At 37.2% G+C, this 19627-nt stretch overlaps 1 protein-coding gene across 1 annotated transcript in view; it reads right to left on the reverse strand.

Moving 5' to 3' along the window:
• The window catches only part of DMD (dystrophin), a 2035184-nt gene that overhangs the window by 1599976 nt on the left and 415581 nt on the right, over window positions 1-19627 (reverse strand). The window contains exon 8 of the mRNA XM_065901098.1: window positions 450-631. Coding sequence (XP_065757170.1) covers window positions 450-631 — 182 coding nt within the window. The remainder of the gene's footprint in view (window positions 1-449; window positions 632-19627) is intronic.

Genomic DNA, 19627 nt, shown 5'->3' on the forward strand with positions numbered 1-19627 from the left:
CTCTTGGTCTAGTTCTTCGCTTTTTGCTCTAGTTGATGGAAAGTTTAATGTGTATATGAGTCTATCTTTTATTTTATTTCACTTTACACAATGGAAATGCAATGTATTCTGTGTCCCATATTCCTATAACATGGTGCATATCAATAGCAGAGTATTTTAAAAATGTGCCTTGAAAACAACATTATTGTCCATTGTATCAGATGAAATTTAGGTTTACAGAGTCCTCTCCCTCTCTCTCTCTCTCCAAATAGACACACAGACACACACAAACCTATATATACATATATTTTTGTACGTGTGTGTGTATATACATATATATATATACTATGCTTTATATATACATATATGTGTATCCATCCATAGACAATATAGATATGTGTGTATGATATCTAAAAATCCATATAAAACAGAAAACATCATTGATATTAGCTATTCTTTCGATCTTTTACCTGTTGAGAATAGTGCATTTGATGATGTAACTGAAAATGTTCTTCTCTAGTAACTTTTGATGGCCTTGGCAACATCTCCACCTCCTGGATGGCTTCAATGCTCACTTGTTGAGGCAAAACTTGGAAGAGTGATGTGACGTACATTAAGATGGACTTCTTATCTGGATAAGTGGTGGCAACATCTGTAAGCACATTAACACCACACATCAATTTTTGGTTTCTATATGTGAGTGTCTAAAAGGGGAATGAACAAATCAATGTTACAGGAAGAAGACAGATTAATGAGCACTCGACTGTCCATGAATGTCCTCCAGAGACTAATTAGAACATGATAATCAGGCCTAAAATGTCCTTCCAATTTGGCAGACCAATGAGATGAGCACTAAAGTTAATTTCTTTTCCTTGTTCACATAAAAACTTCATTCGGCAATACTTTTTCCTAAGTCAAATTGCCAAACTAGCCCATCTAAGAGAGTGGTTTTCATTAGATAAGAAACAAAAATAAAAGATTGCATCTTCCTTTCCATGGAAAGTTATAATAGCATGTCAATTAAAATGGTGCACTGGTAATTAAACAATTACACCAAAGAGCTTAATGCCCTGGCTTCCAGTAAAGAAAGCTTGCACTTCCTAATCAAATTTTTGCTGGTGATTAAGCATGTAAAGAGCAAAATAATGTCTCTGTGTTGAAACGAACTGTGTATTTCTACAATCAAAATAAAATAAAACAACTATATACCATAAGAATAATGATTTGTAATATTCCTTAACTACATTAAAAATATTTCTTTACATTATGGTGCATCTGTTAAAGTCAGATGTCGCTTTCCTTCTTAGACGTTAGAGATAAATTTAAAAGTCCTTCACATAAAGTTGATCTGACATTATGTCCTTTGCCACATCTAGGGAATGAAAGAAATCCAGCATTTAAAGTCAATAATAATTTGTAATAACACATATAATAAGTGGCAGCTCCTTCAAAAGCTTCTTTTGCTACTTGGCATCACAATTTACCCACTGTGCTCATTCCAGGGAACCAAATGCAAAAACAATCCTTTATGTGAAGAGTACCATTAAACCCAGAAGTGTTAAACATAAATCCTGGCAGAAGGCCAAGACAACTTAGCAGCAATGTGCCAGGCATTTTTCTTGCCATAAATTTATCCTAGCTCAGCTAGCATTAAAAGATCTGTTTTACATTAAATATGTATATTTTGGTCAGGTGTTCTGTTTATAAGTTAAAAAGACAAGAGTCAAATTTCAAGTTCACAAGCATAAAAGGAGGTTGAACAGGTCACTTAACTCCATTCCTTCGCAAGTCACAGGAACATGATTAATCAGAACAATTAATTTTAAAGCATTTTTAAGAAGAGTTACAGAGAAGCAAAAAGTTAGCTAATGTTCCTTGGTCTGCTTCTATCCATGGTATAATACAGTCCTTCTTAATTTTTAATGTGCATATGAATCACCTGGGGATCTTTTTAAAATCAGAATCGGATTCAGTAGGTCTGGGTGGAGCATGAGGCTCTGCATTTCCAGCAAGCTCCCAGGTGACACTGAAGCTGCTGACTTGAAGACCATACTTTGAGTAACAAGGGTCGAAAAAAATGACACACAAGCACGCTCTTATATTACCTTCTGCTTCACTGTTTTGCTTACTTGTTTTCAAAAGATACTTACTGGACACTTAAATGCATAAGACTTAAAGGTATAAAGTTATTGATATATATAATACATATTCTCTGTTCCCTATTATAATTTAATTATTAGCCAACAGATGGCGAAGATAATTTTTTGCAAATATTTTTTAGGAAAGAACTAAAGAATACCTTTTGTATAAGTACTGCCTTTCTAAAAAAAAAAAATTCTTACTAACTTAGCTTTGAAATTCTAAAATCTACCTTTCATTTGATAATTGTTTTTCAAGTGTTCATTGTATGGCAGATACTATATACTTCTTCACAATATGTTTTTGAAACTCTAGACATATTCTGGGAAGAGCGCCTTTGGGTGTCTTAGCCACAGAGTTGAGAATAGTGATTAACAGGAAAAAATGAGAAGCTTGTATGTGGAACACTAAGGGATCATCAACAGCAAAGTAGTCAATTTGGCCTTAGTTCAATAGGTTGGAGAGTAACTAACTACTTTTGATCAAGACTGTGACACCATTAAAATTCTTGTAAAGTAAAACCATTAATCGCAGAATGGAATGAAGGAGAAAAACACTAGAGGCAAGTAAGAGGCTGGAACACAATCCAGATAGGAGGTGTCAGAGAACTAAAATAGGCTATGTAATGAAAACAAGGGGATGCATAATAGAAATTCTAAGACATCCCCAAAATAACTTCATTCAATTTCAGATCATTTATTCCACAGTCTTTGCGAATGCCTATATACAAAATCCTGCCCTAAGTCCTGGGGGTACAAAGATTAATAAACTGAAAATGAAATGGAAGAAGGAGGATTGAAGGAGAAAACTGCTTGTTCTGTAGCCATGGTAACAAGTAGCCACCAACACAAGTTTCAATCGCATTTAATCAATTAGCAATTACCTGCCTACATGGTCTTGATCATGCTTCTGCAAGCTAACCAACATCAACCCGTCCCTTCTGAAACTCTGCCAATCTGAAGTGGACTTGCTCCAATGAACAAAATTCTGAATGCAAACCAATTAACAGTGGTCTCACCTGAGTAACCAACCATGCTTCTAAAGGTGACATCAACCTACTCCCAGTCTGAATGTTCATAAATCTCTTGACCCCTGGGTTTACCCACCAAACCTAAGAATTTAAGGAAGGTGAGAATGATGGGATGTGATTTCCTTTTTTTTTATTATTATAAGACATTAAAATACACAAATTTAAAAAAGTGGGTGAACCCCCAAAATAAGAACTTAAAATTATATAAAAGTTATCTTTGCACTATAAACCCTATTATATAATGGGTTGATTGCCACAAAAGGTTAAATTAATAATTTCTAATCCAATCTTTGAAACCAGTTCAGGATGGAAATTTTGACAACTCATAATACCGCCAAAAAATGTTATTTTATGAACAATAACACTGATTCTGATGAGTGTTTCTATAGTCACCAGAATTTTAATATTGAGGGCTATAATGGAACAAATAAACCATTTAGGGAAATTGCATATTTTTCAAAGAAACTGAAGGCCACAGCGGTTTGATGGCAAGTTCAAAAGCTAGTTCAAGTCAGAATTGGAACCCAGTCAGTGCATCATACTTCTCAGTACCTTACCTTCATTTTTTCAGAGAAGGGCTATCTTAGCGCATTTGAAAACCAAGTATCTCAAAGTCATTATCTAAATGATGACCCTGTGATCTATGTGGTTCCATTAACAAACATCACCTACACTCTCCATAGTAGTAGTGATTTCTATTTCTAATAAGTGAGGTATAACAAGAGTAAATACACATAAAAATGCAATTTCAGCAGTAATCCAAGAAATGCAAATTAAATAAAGATGGAAGTGTTTAATTATACTCCATTGCCTATCAAATTATCAAAGAATGACAAAAGGATAACAACTAATGTTGCAGAAGTGTCAGCAATTTGGCCAAACTCCTACATTGCTGGAAGAGTATCAGTTGGTTCCAACGTTACGAAAAATATTTTGGCTATATCTAAAAACAATCATATTCAATGACCCAGTAATTTTCCTTCTAGGAATCCACCACAAGGAAATAATCAGAAATTTAAAAGAAGATTTATATAAACAATGTGAATTTTAAGCCCTCTTTACAATTATAAAATAAATACTTATCACACAAAAAAGAAAAAAATTCAGACCATTCCAAATTGCTTGACATAAAACTAAAATTAGAAATGATCAAATATATAATTGTATGGAGACATACTGGGCCCTGAACCAAGATGGCAGAGTAGAAGGACGTGCTCTCACTCCCTCTTGCGAGAACACCAGAATCACAACTACCTGCTGGACAATGATCGACAGGAAGACACTGGAACTCACCAGAAAAGATGCCCCACATCCAAAGAGAAAGGAGTAGCCACAATGAGATGGTAGGAGGGGCGCAATCACAGTAAAATCAAATCCTATAACTGGTGGGTGGGTGACTCAAAGACTGGCGAACGCTTATACCACAGAAGCTCACCCACTGGAGTGAAGGTTCTGAGCCCCATGTCAGGTTTCCCACACTGGAGGTCTGGCAACGGGAGGAGGAATTCCTAGAGAATCAGACTTTGAAGGTTAGTGGGATTTGACTGCAGGACTTCAAGAGGACTCGGGGAAACAGACTCCACTCTTGGAGGGCAGACACAAAGTAGTGTGTGAATCGGGACCCAGGGAAAGGAGCAGTGAAGCCAGGGGAGACTGAACCAGACCTACCTGCTAGTGTTGGAGGGTCTCCTAGAGAGGCAGGGGGTGGCTGTGGCTCACCGTGAGGACAAGGACACTGGCAGGAGAAGTTCTGGGAAGTACTCCTTGGCATGAGCCCTCCCAGAGTCTGCCATTAGCCCCACCAAACAGCCCAGGTAGGCTCCAGTGTTGGGTTGCCTAAGGCCAAACAACCAAAAGGGAGGGAACCCAGCCCCACCCATCAGCAGTCAAGTGGATTAAAGTTTTACTGACCTCTGCCCACCAGAGAAACAGTCACCTATACCCACCACCAGTCCCTCCCATCAGGAAACTTGCACAAGCCTCTTAGATACCCTCATCCACCAGAAGGCACACATCAGAAGCAAAAAGAACTACAATCCTGCAGCCTGTGGAACAAAAACCATATTCACAGAAAGATAGACAAGATGAAAAGGCAGAGGGCTATGTACCAGATGAAGGAACAAGATAAAACCCCAGAAAAACATCTAAATGAAGTGGAGATAGGCAACTTTCCAGAAAAAAGAATTCGGAATAATGATAGTGAAGATGATCCACGACCTAGGCAAAAGAATGGAGGCAAAGATCGAGAAGATGCAAGAAATGTTTAACAAAGACCTAGAAGAATTAAAGAACAAACAAACACAGATGAACAATACAATAACTGAACTGAAAAATACACCAGAAGGAATCAATAGCAGAAAAATGAGGCAGAAGAACGGATAAGTGATCTGGAAGACAGAATGGTGGAATTCACTGCTGCAGAACAGAATAAAGAAAAAAGAATAAAAAGAAATGAAGACAGCCTAAGAGACCTCTGGGCAACATTAAACGCAACAACATTTGCATTATAGGGGTCCCAGAAGGAGAAGGGAGAGAGAAAGGACCAGGGAAAATATATGAAGGGATTATACTCGAAAACTTCCCTAACATGGGAAAGGAAATAGCCACCCAAGACCAGGAAGTGCAGAGAGTCCCATACATGATAAACCCAAGGAGAAACACGCTGAGACACACAGTAATCAAACTGGCAAAAAGTAAAGACAAAGAAAAATTACTCAAAGAAGCGAGGGAAAAATGACAAATAACACAGAACACCCATAAGGATAACAGCTTATTTCTCATCAGAAACTCTACAAGCCAGAAGGGAGTGGCATGATACACTTAAAGTGATGAAAGGGAAGATCCTACAACCAAGATTGCTCTACCTGGCAATGATCTCATTCAGATTTGATGGAGAAATCAAAAGCTTTACAGACAAGCAAAACCTAACAGAATTCAGCACCACCAAACCAGGACTACAACAAATGCTAAATGAACGTCTCTAAGTGGGAAACACAAGAAAAGAAAAGGACCTACAAAAATAAACCCAAGATACTTAAGAAAATGGTCATAGGAATATACATATCGATAATTACCTTAAACGTGAATGTATTAAATGCTCCTACCAAAAGACACAGGTTTGCTGAATGGATACAAAAACAAGACCCATATATATGCTGTCTACAAGAGACCCACTTCAGACCTATGGACACATACAGACTGAAAGTGAGGGGATGGAAAAAGATATTCCATGCAAATGGAAATCAAAAGAAAGCTGGAGTAGCAGTACTCGTATCAGATAAAATAGACTTTAAAATAAAGAATGTTACAAGAGACAAGGAATGACACTACATAATGATCAAGGGATCAATCCAAGAAGAAGATATAACAATTATAAATATATATGCACCTAACATAGGAGCACCTTAATACATAAGGCATCTGCAAACAGGTAAAAAAGAGGAAATCGACAGTAACACAATAATAGTGGGGGACTTTAACACGTCACGTTACAGCAATGGACAGATCATCCAAAATGAACATAAATAAGGAAACAGAACCTTTAAATGACACAACAGACTGGATAGATTTAATTGATATTTATAGGACATTCCAACCAAAAACCTCAGATAACACTTTCTTCTCAAGTGCGTACGGAACATTCTCCAGGATACATCACATATTGGGTCACACACCAAGCCTGAGTAAATTTAAGAAAACTGAAATCATATCAAGCATCTTTTCTGACCACAAGGCTATGAGATTCGAAATCAATTACAGGGAAAAAAATAAATAAAACATACAAACACTTGGAGGCTAAACAATATGTTACAAAATAAACAAGAGATCACCGAAGAAATCAAAGAGGAAATCAAAAAATACCTAGAGACAAATGACAAGGAAAACATGACGTTCCAAAACCTATGGGATGCAGCAAAAGCAGTTCGAAGAGGCAAGTTTATAGCTATACAAGCTTACCTCAAGAAACAAGAAACACCTCAAATAAACAATCTAACCTTACACTTAATGGAATTAGAGAAAGAAGAACAAACAAAATCTAAAGTTAGCAGAAGGAAAGAAATCATAAAGATCAGAGCAGAAATAAATGCAATAGAAACAAAGAAAACATTAGCAACGATCAATAAAACTAAAAGCTGGTTCTTTGAGAAGATAAACAAAATTGATAAACCATTAGCAAGACACATCAAGAAAAAGAGAGGACTCAAATCAATAAAATTAGAAATGAAAAAGGAGAAGTTACAACAGACACTGCAGAAATACAAAACATCCTAAGAGACTACTACAAGCAACTCTATGCCAGTAAAACAGAAAACCTGGAAGAAATGGACAAATTCTTAGAAAGGTATAACCTTCCAAGTCTGACCCAGGAAGAAATAGAAAATATGAATAGAGCAAGCACAAGTAATGAAATTGAAACTGTGATTAAAAATCTTCCAACAGGGTTTCCCTGGTGGCGCAATGGTTGAGAGTCCGCCTGCCAATGCAAGGGACACGGGTTCGTGCCCCGGTCCGGGAAGATCCCACATGCCACGGAGTGGATGGCCCCGCGAGATATAGTCACTAAGCCTGAGCGTCCAGAGCCTGTGCTCCACAATGGGAGAGGCCACAACACTAAGAGGCCCGTGTACCGCAAACAAACAAACAAACAAACAAAATCTTCCAACAAACAAAAGTCCAGGACCAGATGGCTTCACAGGTGAATTCTGTCAAACATTTAGACAAGAGCTAACACCCATCCTTCTCAAACTCTTCCAAAAAATTGCAGAGGAAGGAACACTCTCAAACTCATTCTATGAGGCCACCATCACCCTGACACTAAAACCAGACAAAGATACTACAAAAAAAGAAAATTACAGACCAATATCACTGACGAATATAGATGCAAAAATCCTCAACAAAATACTAGCAAACAGAACCTAACAACACATTAAAAGGATCATACACCATGATCAAGTGGGATTTATCCCAGGAATACAAGGATTCTTCAATATATGCAAATCAATCAAGGTGAAAAACCATATGATCATCTCAATAGATGCAGAAAAAGCTTTTGAAAAATTTCAACACCCATTTATGATAAAAACTCTCAAGAAAGTGGGCATAGAGGGAACCTACCTCAACATAATAAAGGCCACATACAACAAATCCACAGCCAACATCATTCTCAATGGTGAAAACCTGAAAACATTTCCACTAAGATAAGGAAGAAGACAAGCTTGTCCACTCTCACAACTATTATTCAACATAGTTGTGGAAGTCCTAGCCAGGGCAATCAGAGAAGAAAAAGAAATAAAAGGAATACAAATTGGAAAAGAAGAAGTAAAACTGTCACTGTTTGCAGATGACATGATGCTATACATAGAGAATCCTAAAGATGTCACCAGAAAACTACTAGAGCTAATCAATGAATTTGGTTAAGTTGCAGGATACAAAATTAATGCAGAGAAATCTCTTGCATTCCTATACACTAATGATTAAAAATCTAAAAGAAATTAAGGAAAAACTCCCATTTACCACTGCAACAAAAAGAATAAAATACCTAGGAATAAACCTACCTAGGGAGACAAAAGACCTGTATGCAGAAAACTATAAGACACTGATGCATGAAATTAAAGGTGATACCAACAGATGGAGAGGTATTCCATGTTCTTGGATTGGAAGAATCAATAGTGTGAAAATGACTATACTACCCAAAACAATCTACAGATTCAGTGCAATCCCTATCAAATTACCAATGGCATTTTTTATGGAAGTAGAACAAAAAAATCTTAAAATTTGTATGGAGACACAAAAGACCCCGAATAGCCAAAGCAGTCTTGAGGGAAAAAAACGGAGCTGGAGGAATCAGACTCAGTGACTGCAGACTATACTACAAAGCTATAGTAATCAAGACAATATGGTACTGCCACAAAAACAGAAACACAGATCAATGGAACAAGATAGAAAGCCCAGAGATGAACCCACGCACCTATGGTCAAGTAATCTATGACAAAGGAGGAAAGGATATACAATGGAGAAAAGACTGTCTATTCAATAACTGGTGTTGGGAAAACTGGACAGCTGCATGTAAAAGAATGAAATTAGAACACTCCCTAACACCATACACAAAAATAAACTCAAAATGGATTAGAAACCTAAACGAAGACTGGACACTAGAAACCTCTTAGAGGAAAATATAGGAAGAACACTCTTTGACATAAATCACAGCAACATCTTTTTTGATCCACCTCCTAGAGTAATGGAAATAAAAACAAAAATAAACAAATGGGACCTAATGAAACTTCAAAGCTTTTGCACAACAAAGGAAACCATAAACAAGTCGAAAAGACAGCCCCCAGAATGGGAGAAAATACTTGCAAACGAATCAACAGACAAAGGCTTAATCACCAAAATATATAAACAGTTCATGCAGCTCAATATTAAAAAAAACAAGCAACGCAATCCAAAAATGGGCAAAAGACCTAAACAGACATTTCTACAAAGAAGACATACGGATGGTCAAGAAGCACATGAAAAGCTGCTGAATATCACTAATTATTAGCGAAATGCAAATCAAAACTCCAAAGAGATATCACCTCACGCCAATTAGAATGGGCATCATCAAAAAATCTACAAACAATAAATGCTGGAGAGGGTGTGGAGAAAAGGGAACCATCTTGCACTGTTGGTGGGAATATAAATTGATAAAGCCACTATGGAGAACAGTATGGAGGTTCCTGAAAATACTAAAAATAGAATTACCATATGATCCAGCAATCCCACTACTGGGCATATACCCAGAGAAAACCATAATTCAAAAAGACACATGTACCTCAATGTTCACTGCAGCACTATTTACAATAGCCAGGTCATGTAAGCAACCTAAATGCCCATTGAAAGATGAATGCTTAAAGAACATGTGGTACATATATACAATGGAATATTACTCAGCCATAAAAAGGAACAAAATTGGGTCATTTGTTGAGACATGCATGGATGTAAAGACTGTCATACAGAGTGAAGTAAGTCAGAAAGAGAAAAACAAATACCGTATATTAACCCATGCATGTGGAACCTAGAAAAATGGTACAGATGAACAAGTTTGCAGGGCAGAAGCTGAGACACAGATATAAAAAACAAACGTATGGACACCAAGGGGGGAAAGCTGCGGTGGGGTGGGGATGGTGGTGTGCTGAATTGGTCAATTGGGACTGACATGTGTACACTGATGTGTATAAAACTAATGACGAATAAGAACCTGCTGTATAAAAAAATTAAATTATATTAAATTTTAAAATTCAAAAAAAAAAAGACTACATACTGGGGAATTCCCTGGAGGGCCAGTGGTTAGAACTCTGTGCTTCCACTGCAGGGGGCCCGGTTTCAATCACTGGTCAGGGAACTAAGATCACACAATCCTGCTGCACAGCCAAATAAATAAATAAAAGACTACATACTGGATGGGTTTTGTTCGTTTATTTATTTATTTATTTTAATTTTGGCTGTGCTGGGTCTTTTTTGCAGCGCAGGGGCTCAGTACTTGCCCCATGGCATGTGGAATCTTAGTTCCCCAACCAGGATCGAACCCGCATCCCCTGCATTGGAAGGCGGATTCTTAACCACCTGACCACCAGGGAAGTCCCTGGATGTTTCCATTTATATGACCATTTTGCAAAGGCAAAACTATGGGACCAGAAAACTGTTCACTGGATGCCAGGGGCTGGGAGTGGGGGAAGGGTTGGCTATAAATGAGTATGGGAGAATGTTTTGAACTGATGAAACTGTTCTGTATCCTGGTTGTTGTGGCAATTATACAATTGCATACATTTCTCAAAACTCACAGAACTGCACATTAAAAAAGGATGTATTTTACTCTGTATAAATAATAACTTAATTTTTTAAAAAAATGAGTAAAAAGAGCCCACTGTTTGGGAGAGGGACCTAAAAGCCAAGATGATATAAAAGTCAGCAAAAAAGCAAAAATGATACTTAAAAAGTTTTTACAACTGAAGATGTCATTACTCAGATTAAAACATTTACAATGCCAAAAACTAGGATATAACTATACTGGAAGACTAGAGAAAGGTGAAATGTGTGTTGGAGGTGGCAGTAAGTATGCAGCTGTTATGAGAGCTAAATCCTCATCTTTCATTGTAGAAATTCATTGGATAATGTTTAAATCTGAAAAACCAAGACAAAGCAGGATAAGCTTTCTATTTCGAACCATGGAGGCAAAATCAAAGGCTTCAGCTAGAAAATTAGAAGCTGGAAAGACTCCCACCCTGGGTTGCGGGAATCGTGGGTGAAGAGGGTTGGGACAAAAGACAACTAGTTTTTTGTTTCAAGTCTTAAAACTCTGACGCCTCGAACTACGTATATGCATATCTTTGATGATAATAAAACTTTTTAAAATGGAAAAAAAAATAATTGTATGTGAGTACTACAAAGCCATTCAAAATGTTGCTTTTGAAGAATATTTGATAATATATGAAAATTAATTCTTTATAAAGTAACATCAAAGATAAGGATGTATAATTTATATAGAATAAAAACTTTTATGGAAAAGACTAGGGGAACATACTTTAAGATATTAGTGGGGCTTCCCTGGTGGCGCAGTGGTTGAGAGTCTGCCTGCCGATGCAGGGGACATGGGTTCGTGCCCAGGTCCGGGAAGATCCCACATGCCATGGAGTGGCTAGGCCCGTGAGCCATGGCCGCTGAGCCTGCGCGTCCAGAGCCTGTGCTCCACAACGGCAGAGGCCACAACAGTGAGAGGCCCGCCTACCACACACACACACAAAAAGACATTAGTGAAATGGGTATGCTGGTGGGATTGAAAATAATTTACTTTTCCTCTTTCATCCTATCTCATCCTATCTATATCTTCCACAATATTCTGCACTCACTAATTTTATAATTAGATGCTATATTCTATAATAAAATATCTGTAAAGATCAAACAAAGACAATAAAATCAAAGTTGCACCAAGTTTTCTTTTAGTATGCCCTCATTCCCAAAAAGTCAATATGAATGAGTTTGTTAGGAAACTGGTGTTTTCAACAAAACTGTTCTTATCTTGGGCAACCAACCTCCAGAAAGTGCGATTAGCCAGATGACAGACACAACCTTAAAATACCTCTGGGACATCTAAACGGGAGCCTCCACTGTTTAACCCTCAGGTCAGTTTTCTGCCAGGAGAAAGGCAGGAACTGAAATACTGGTTTATAACATATATCATGTATAATCAGAAGCAGGATTTCAAAGATAAGAGATTTATAAACATGCACTCACAAAGTTTGGTCAGCCTTTTAAGAACTTTATAGCAAAATTAAGAAGGATGCCATCTAGAAACCGTGATCAGAATAAACCTGGATCAGTTTCTACAGAATTGGTATTAGGAACAAAACAATAAATAAATTTGCTGTAAGAAAAGGGGAACAGATGAACTGGAAAGAAGAAACTTGTGGTCCCAAACCAGACATGGTGAGATAGCTCTAAGTATGAAAATGTAAACACATATTTGTAAACACAATTAAAAAATCCTGTGTTTGCTAAAATAACCAAACGCACAGATGTGAAATTCTAAAGAACTTACTGCTGGAAGCAGAGTGGGTTTCCACCTAAGGTCTATAAATTAAGAGACAATGTCATAATGTCATCTGATCTCTAAGCACCAGAATTTGTAAATTGTAGGTGATATCACAGCAATGAACTAAGTCATTAAAGGGCTAGATTGTTATTTTCAATTTTAATATTTTTCATCCAGCACTACATACATGCATTTTCCATTTACAAGTCATTGTACACAATGGATGTACAGTATTCTAGTAAGAAAATAACTCACACAGATCCCCTCCAGTTAAATTATTTAATATTCTACAGTACATGTTCTGCCCTCACTAAATTAAGTACCCCTTAATTAAGCCGTTCCATAATTTTAGCATTTCACTCACTGATCCAAGTTGCTTTTATCATCTAATAACAATGCTTCTCATTAAAGGGCTAAAAAATAAAGTAATGAAAATAATTTGTATTAATGAAGAGGATTCAGTCTCATGCAAAAATTAATGATAAAAACTATAGGCTTTTATTTATACTTGAGAAACACTAAACAATTTTATCTTTTAAACATCCAATTATTCCTATCAAGGTGCTTATGCTATACCTAGCAGAAAACTATGACTGTAATCTTGGTAAAAGTAGAAAACAGTGCTCAAAATACATAAAGCTGGGCTTCCCTGGTGGCGCAGCGGTTGAGTCTGCTTGCCGATGCAAGGGACACAGGTTCGTGCCCCAGTCTGGAAAGATCCCACATGCCATGGAGCGGCTAGACCTGTGAGCCATGGCCGCTGAGCCTGCGCGTCTGGAGCCTCTGCTCCGCAAAGGGAGAGGCCACAGCAGTGAGAGCCCCGCATATCGGGAAAAAAAACATGCATAACGCTTACCTAGGGTCTAACGGGAAAAACAAAAACAAAAAATCAGGTGCTTACAGGAGATTTCAGATACACTGAAAACTAGTTCAGCTTTCTGGCTGTTGAACAAGCAATGCTAAAGATACCTATGCAAATATACATTGTGTATTCAATCAAATAAATAATGGTAGCTAGAACTGATGTTACTGATTCTGAAAAGTATCGGACTGACAATATGAGACAGTGAAAAATATTTTTAACAAATGTTTACTGAGTTACTACTTTGTACCAAACAAGTTTTTGAGGACACAGATATAAATCGTAGTCTTTGTGGATACAGTGGTAAATAAATAAGCCCAGAGATCTGTTCTCATGGAACTTTGATTCTAATGGGGAAGCAAAATTAAAAATAAATGATTTCAAAATCCTCAATTTACCCCTTACCAATTTATCCCTATCACTTAGTTCCTACTGCTTCATTGTATAAAAAGAAAAAAAATTGCCTTCCGCAAATCTGCTACCTTTCCGAGATTTCTGGGGGAATTAAATGGGAGTGGGAACTCTGTGGTGTTAAGACCAAACATTCTGATAGTGCCTGAAAACAAATGCACAGAAGCTGGTGGATAAAAGTCAATTAAATGCAAATTCTCAACCAATCCTGACTTTACAAGTTTCAGATAAACCAACTTTACACTGAATGCTTTGTAACCAAACATCAAATGTCTTCCCTGTGAGGCTAATCAAAGTGAAGTGTACTGCCTTTAAATTATCAAATCCAAAATGCAACAAATTTCCAAAACTCTTCTCCAGCTACTCATTGAGCTTGTACCCCACAGACACCCCAAAACACACCACTAGACGTGGACCTTCCCACCAAAAGGACAAGATCCAGACTCATCCACCAAAACACAGGCACCAGTCCCCTCCACCAGGAAGTCTACACAACCAACTGAACCAAACTTAGCCACTGGGGACAGACACCAAAAACAATGGGAACTACGAACCTACAGCCTGTGACAAGGAGACTCCAAGGAGACTCCAAACAGTAAGTTAAGAAAAATGAGAAGGCAGAAAAACACACAGCAGATGAAGAAGCAAGGTAAAAACACACCAGACCTAACAAATGAAGAGGAAATAGGCAGTCTACCTGAAAAACAGTAAAGAATAATGAGAGTAAAGATGATCCAAAATCTTGGAAATAGAGAAAATGCAAGAAACATTTAACAAGGACCTAGAAGAACTAAAGAGGAAACAAGCAACGAAGAACAACATAATAAATGATATTAAAAATACTCTAGAAGGGATCAATAGCAGAATAACTGAGGCAGAAGAACGGAAAAGTGACCTGGAATATAAAAGAGTGGAAATAACAAATGCAGAGTAGAATAAAGAATGAAAAGAACTGAGGACAGTCTCAGAGACCTCCAGGACAACGTTAACCGCATCAACATTCGAATTATAGGGGTCCCAGAAGAAGAAAAGAAAATGAAAGGGACTGAGAAAATATTTGAAGAGATTATAGTTGAAAACTTCCCTAATATGGGAAAGGAAATACTTAATCAAGTCCAGGAAGCACAGAGAATTCCATACAGGATAACTCCAAGGAGAAACACGCCAAGACACATATTAATCAAACTATCAAAAAATAAATATAAAGAAATTTGTATTTATTATATTTAATATTAATATTAAATATTAAAAGCAGCAAGGGGAAAACAACAAATAACACACAAGGGAATCCCCATAAGGTTAACAGCTGATCTTTCAGTAGAAACTCTGCAAGCCAGAAGGGAGTGGCAGGACATATTTAAAGTGATGAAGGAGGAAAACCTACAACCAAGATTACTCTAACCAGCAAGCATCTCATTCAGATTTGACAGAGAAATTAAAACCTTTACAGTAAGCAAAAGCTGAGAGAGTTCAGCACCACAAAACCAGCTTTACAACAAATGCTAAAGGAACTTCTCTAGGCAAGAACATAAGAGAAGGAAAACACCTACAATAACAAACCCAAAACACTTAAGAAAATGGGAACAGGAACATACATATCAACAATTACCATAAATGTAAATGGAATAAACGCTCCAACCAAAAGACAAAGACTGGCTGAATGGATACAAAAACAAATCCCGTATATATGCTATCTACAAGAGACCCACATCAGACCGAGGGACACATACAGACTGAAAGTGAGAGGATGGAAAAAGATATTGCATGAAAATGGAAATCAAAATAAAGCTGGAGTAGCAATTCTCATATCAGACAAAATAGACATTAAAATAAATCATATTACAAGAGACAAAGAAGGACACTACATAATGATCAAGGGGGATCAATCCAAGAAGATATAACAATTGTAAATATTTATGCACCCAACATAGGAGCACCTCAATACAAAAGGCAAATACTAAGAGCCGTAAAAGGGGAAATCGACAGTAACACAATCATACTAGGGGACTTTAACACCCCGCTTACACCACTGCACAGATCATCCAAAATGAAAATAAATAAGGAAACACAAGCTTTAAATGATACATGAAACAAGATGGACTTTATAGGACATTCCACCCAAAAACAACAGAATACACATTTTTCTCAACTGCTCATGGAACATTCTCCAGGATAGATCATATCTTGGGTCACAAATCAAGCCTTGGTAAATTTAAGAAAATTGAAATCATATGAAGTATCTTTTCGGACCACAACACTATGAGACTTGATACCAATTACAGCAAAAAAACTGTAAAAAACACAAACACATGGATGCTAAACAATGCACTATTTAATAACCAAGTGATCACTGAATAAATCAAAGGGGCAATCAAAAAATATGTAGAAACAAATGACAATGGAGACACGACGACCCAGAACCTATGGGATACAGCAAAAACAGTTCTAAGAGGAAAGTTTACAGCAATACAATCCTACCTTAAAAAACAGGAAACATCTCAAATAAACAACCTATCCTTGCACCTAAAGCAATTAGAGAAAGAACAAAAAATAAACCCAAAGTTAGCAGAAGGAAAGAAATCATAAAGATCAGATCAGAAATAAATGAAAAAGAAATGAAGGAAATGGTAGCAAAGATCAATAAAACTAAAAGTTAGTTCTTTGAGAAGAAAAACAAAATTGATGAACCATTAACCAGACTCACCAAGAAAAAAAGGGAGAAGACTCAAATCAATAGAATTAGAAATGAAAAAGGAGATGTAAAAACTGACACTACAGAAATACAAACGACAATGAGAGATTACTACAAGCAACTGTATGCCAATAAAATGGACAACATGGAAGAAATGGACAAATTCTTAGAAATGCACAACCTGCTGAGACTGAACCGGGAAGAAATAGAAAATATAAAAAGACCAATCACAAGCACTGAAATTGAAACTGTGATTAAAAATCTTCCAACAAACAAAAGCCCAGCACCTGATGGCTTCACAGGCAAATTCTATCAAACATTTAGAGAAGAACTAAAACCTATCCTTCTCAAACTCCTCCGAAGTATAGCACAGGGAGGAACACTCCCAAACTCATTCTATGAGGCCACCATCACCGTGATACCAAAACCAGACAAAGATGTCACAAAGAATGAAAACTATAGGCCAATATCACTGATGAACATAGATGCAAAACTCCTCAACAAAACACTAGCAAACAGAATCCAACGGCACATCAAAAGGATCATACACCATGATCAAGTAGGGTTTATCCCAGGAATGCAAGGATTCTTCAATATACGCAAATCAACCAAGGTGATACACCATATTAACAAACTGAAGGAGAAAAACCATATGATCATCTCAATAGATGCAGAGAAAGCTTTTGACAACATTCAACACCCATTTATGATAAAAACCCTCCAGAAAGTAGGCAGAGAGGGAGCTTTCCTCAACATAATAAAGGCCATATATGACACAAACCCACAGCCAACATCGCCCTCAATGGTGAAAAACTGAAAGCATTTCCACTAAGATCAGCAACAAGACAAGGTTGCCCACTCTCACCACTCTTATTCAACATAGTTTTGGAAGTCTTAGCCACAGCAATCAGAGAAGAAAAAGAAATAAAAGGAATCCAAATCAGAAAAGAAGAAGTAAAGCTGTCACTGGTTGCAGATGACGTGATACTATACATAGAGAATCCTAAAGATGCTACCAGAAAACTACTAGAGCTAATCAATGAATTTGGTAAAGTAGCAGGATACAAAATTAATGCACAGAAATCTCTGGCATTCCTATATACTAATGATGAAAAATCTGAAAGTGAAATCAAGAAAACACTCCCACTTACCACTGCAACATAAAGAATAAAATATCTAGGAATAAACCTACCCAAGGAGACAAAAGACCTGTATGCAGAAAATTATAAGACACTGATGAAAGAAATTAAAGATGATACAAATAGATGGAGACATATACCATGTTCTTTGATTGGAAGAATCAACATTGTGAAAATGATTCTACTACCTAAAGCAATCTGCAGATTCAATGCAATCCCTATCAAAGTACCACTGGCATATTTCAGAGAACTAGAACAAAAAAGTTCACAATTTGTATGGAAACACAAAAGACCCCGAAGAGCCAAAGCAATCTTGAGAACGAAAAACGGAGCTGGAGGAATCAGGCTCCCTGACTTCAGACTATACTACAAAGCTACAGTAATCAACACAGTATGCTACTGGCACAAAAACAGAAATATGGATCAATGGAACAGGACAGAAAGTCCAGAGACAAACCCACGCACACATGGTCACGTTACCTTTGATAAAGGAGGCACGAATATACAGTGGAGAAAAGACAGCCTCTTCAATAAGTGGTGCTGGGAAAACTAGACAGGTACATGTAAAAGAATGAAATTAGTTCACTCCCTAACACCATACACAAAAATAAGCTCAAAATGGATTAAAGACCTAAATGTAAGGCCAGAAACTATCAAACTCTTAGAGGAAAACATAGGCAGAACACTCTATGACATAAATCACAGCAAGATCCTTTTTCACCCACATCCTAGAGAAATGGAAATAAAAACAAAAATAAACAAATGGGACCTAATGAAACTTAAAAGCTTTTGCACAGCAAAGGAAACCATAAACAAGACCAAAAGACAACCCTCAGAATGGGAGAAAATATTTGCAAATGAAGCAACTGACAAAGGATTAATCTCCAAAATTTACATGCAGCTTACACAGCTCAATAACAAAAAAAAAAAAACAAACAACCCAATCCAAAAATGGGTAGAAGACCTAAACAGACATTTCTCCAAAGAAGATATACAGATTGCCAACAAACACATGAAAGAATGCTCAACATCATTAATCATTAGAGAAATGCAAATCAAAACTACAATGAGATATCATCTCACACCAGTCAGAATGGCCATCCTCAAAAAATCTAGAAACAATAAATGCTGGAGAGGGTGTGCAGAAAAGGGGACAGTCTTGCACTGTTGGTGGGCATGTAAATTGATACAGCCACTATGGAGAACAGTATGGAGGTTCCTTAAAAATCTACAAATAGAACTACCATATGACCCAGCAATCCCACTACTGGGCATATACCCTGAGAAAACCATAATTCAAAAAGAGTCATGTACCAAAATGTTCACTGCATCTCTATTTACAATCGCCAGGACATGGAAGCAACCTAAGTGTCCCTCATCGGATGAATGGATAAAGATGTGGCATATATATACAATGGAATATTACTCAGCCATAAAAGGAAACGAAATTGAGTTATTTGTAATGAGGTGGATGGACCTAGAGTCTGTCATACAGTGTGAAGTAAGTCAGAAAGAGAAAAACAAATACAGTTTGCTAACACAAATATATGGAATCTAAGAAAAAAAAAATGTCATGAACAGCCTAGGAGTAAGACGGGAATAAAGACACAGACCTACTAGAGAATGGACTTGAGGATATGGGGAGGGGGAAGGGTGAGCTGTGACAAAGTGAGAGAGTGGCATTGACATACATACACTACCAAACGTAAAACAGATAGCTAGTGGGAAGCAGCCGCATAGCACAGGGAGATCAGCTGGGTGCTTTGTGACCACCTAGAGGGGTGGGATGGGGGGACGGGAGGGAGGG

The sequence above is a fragment of the Phocoena phocoena genome, chromosome X (genome assembly GCF_963924675.1).
Source record: "Phocoena phocoena chromosome X, mPhoPho1.1, whole genome shotgun sequence".
Taxonomy (NCBI): domain Eukaryota; kingdom Metazoa; phylum Chordata; class Mammalia; order Artiodactyla; family Phocoenidae; genus Phocoena; species Phocoena phocoena.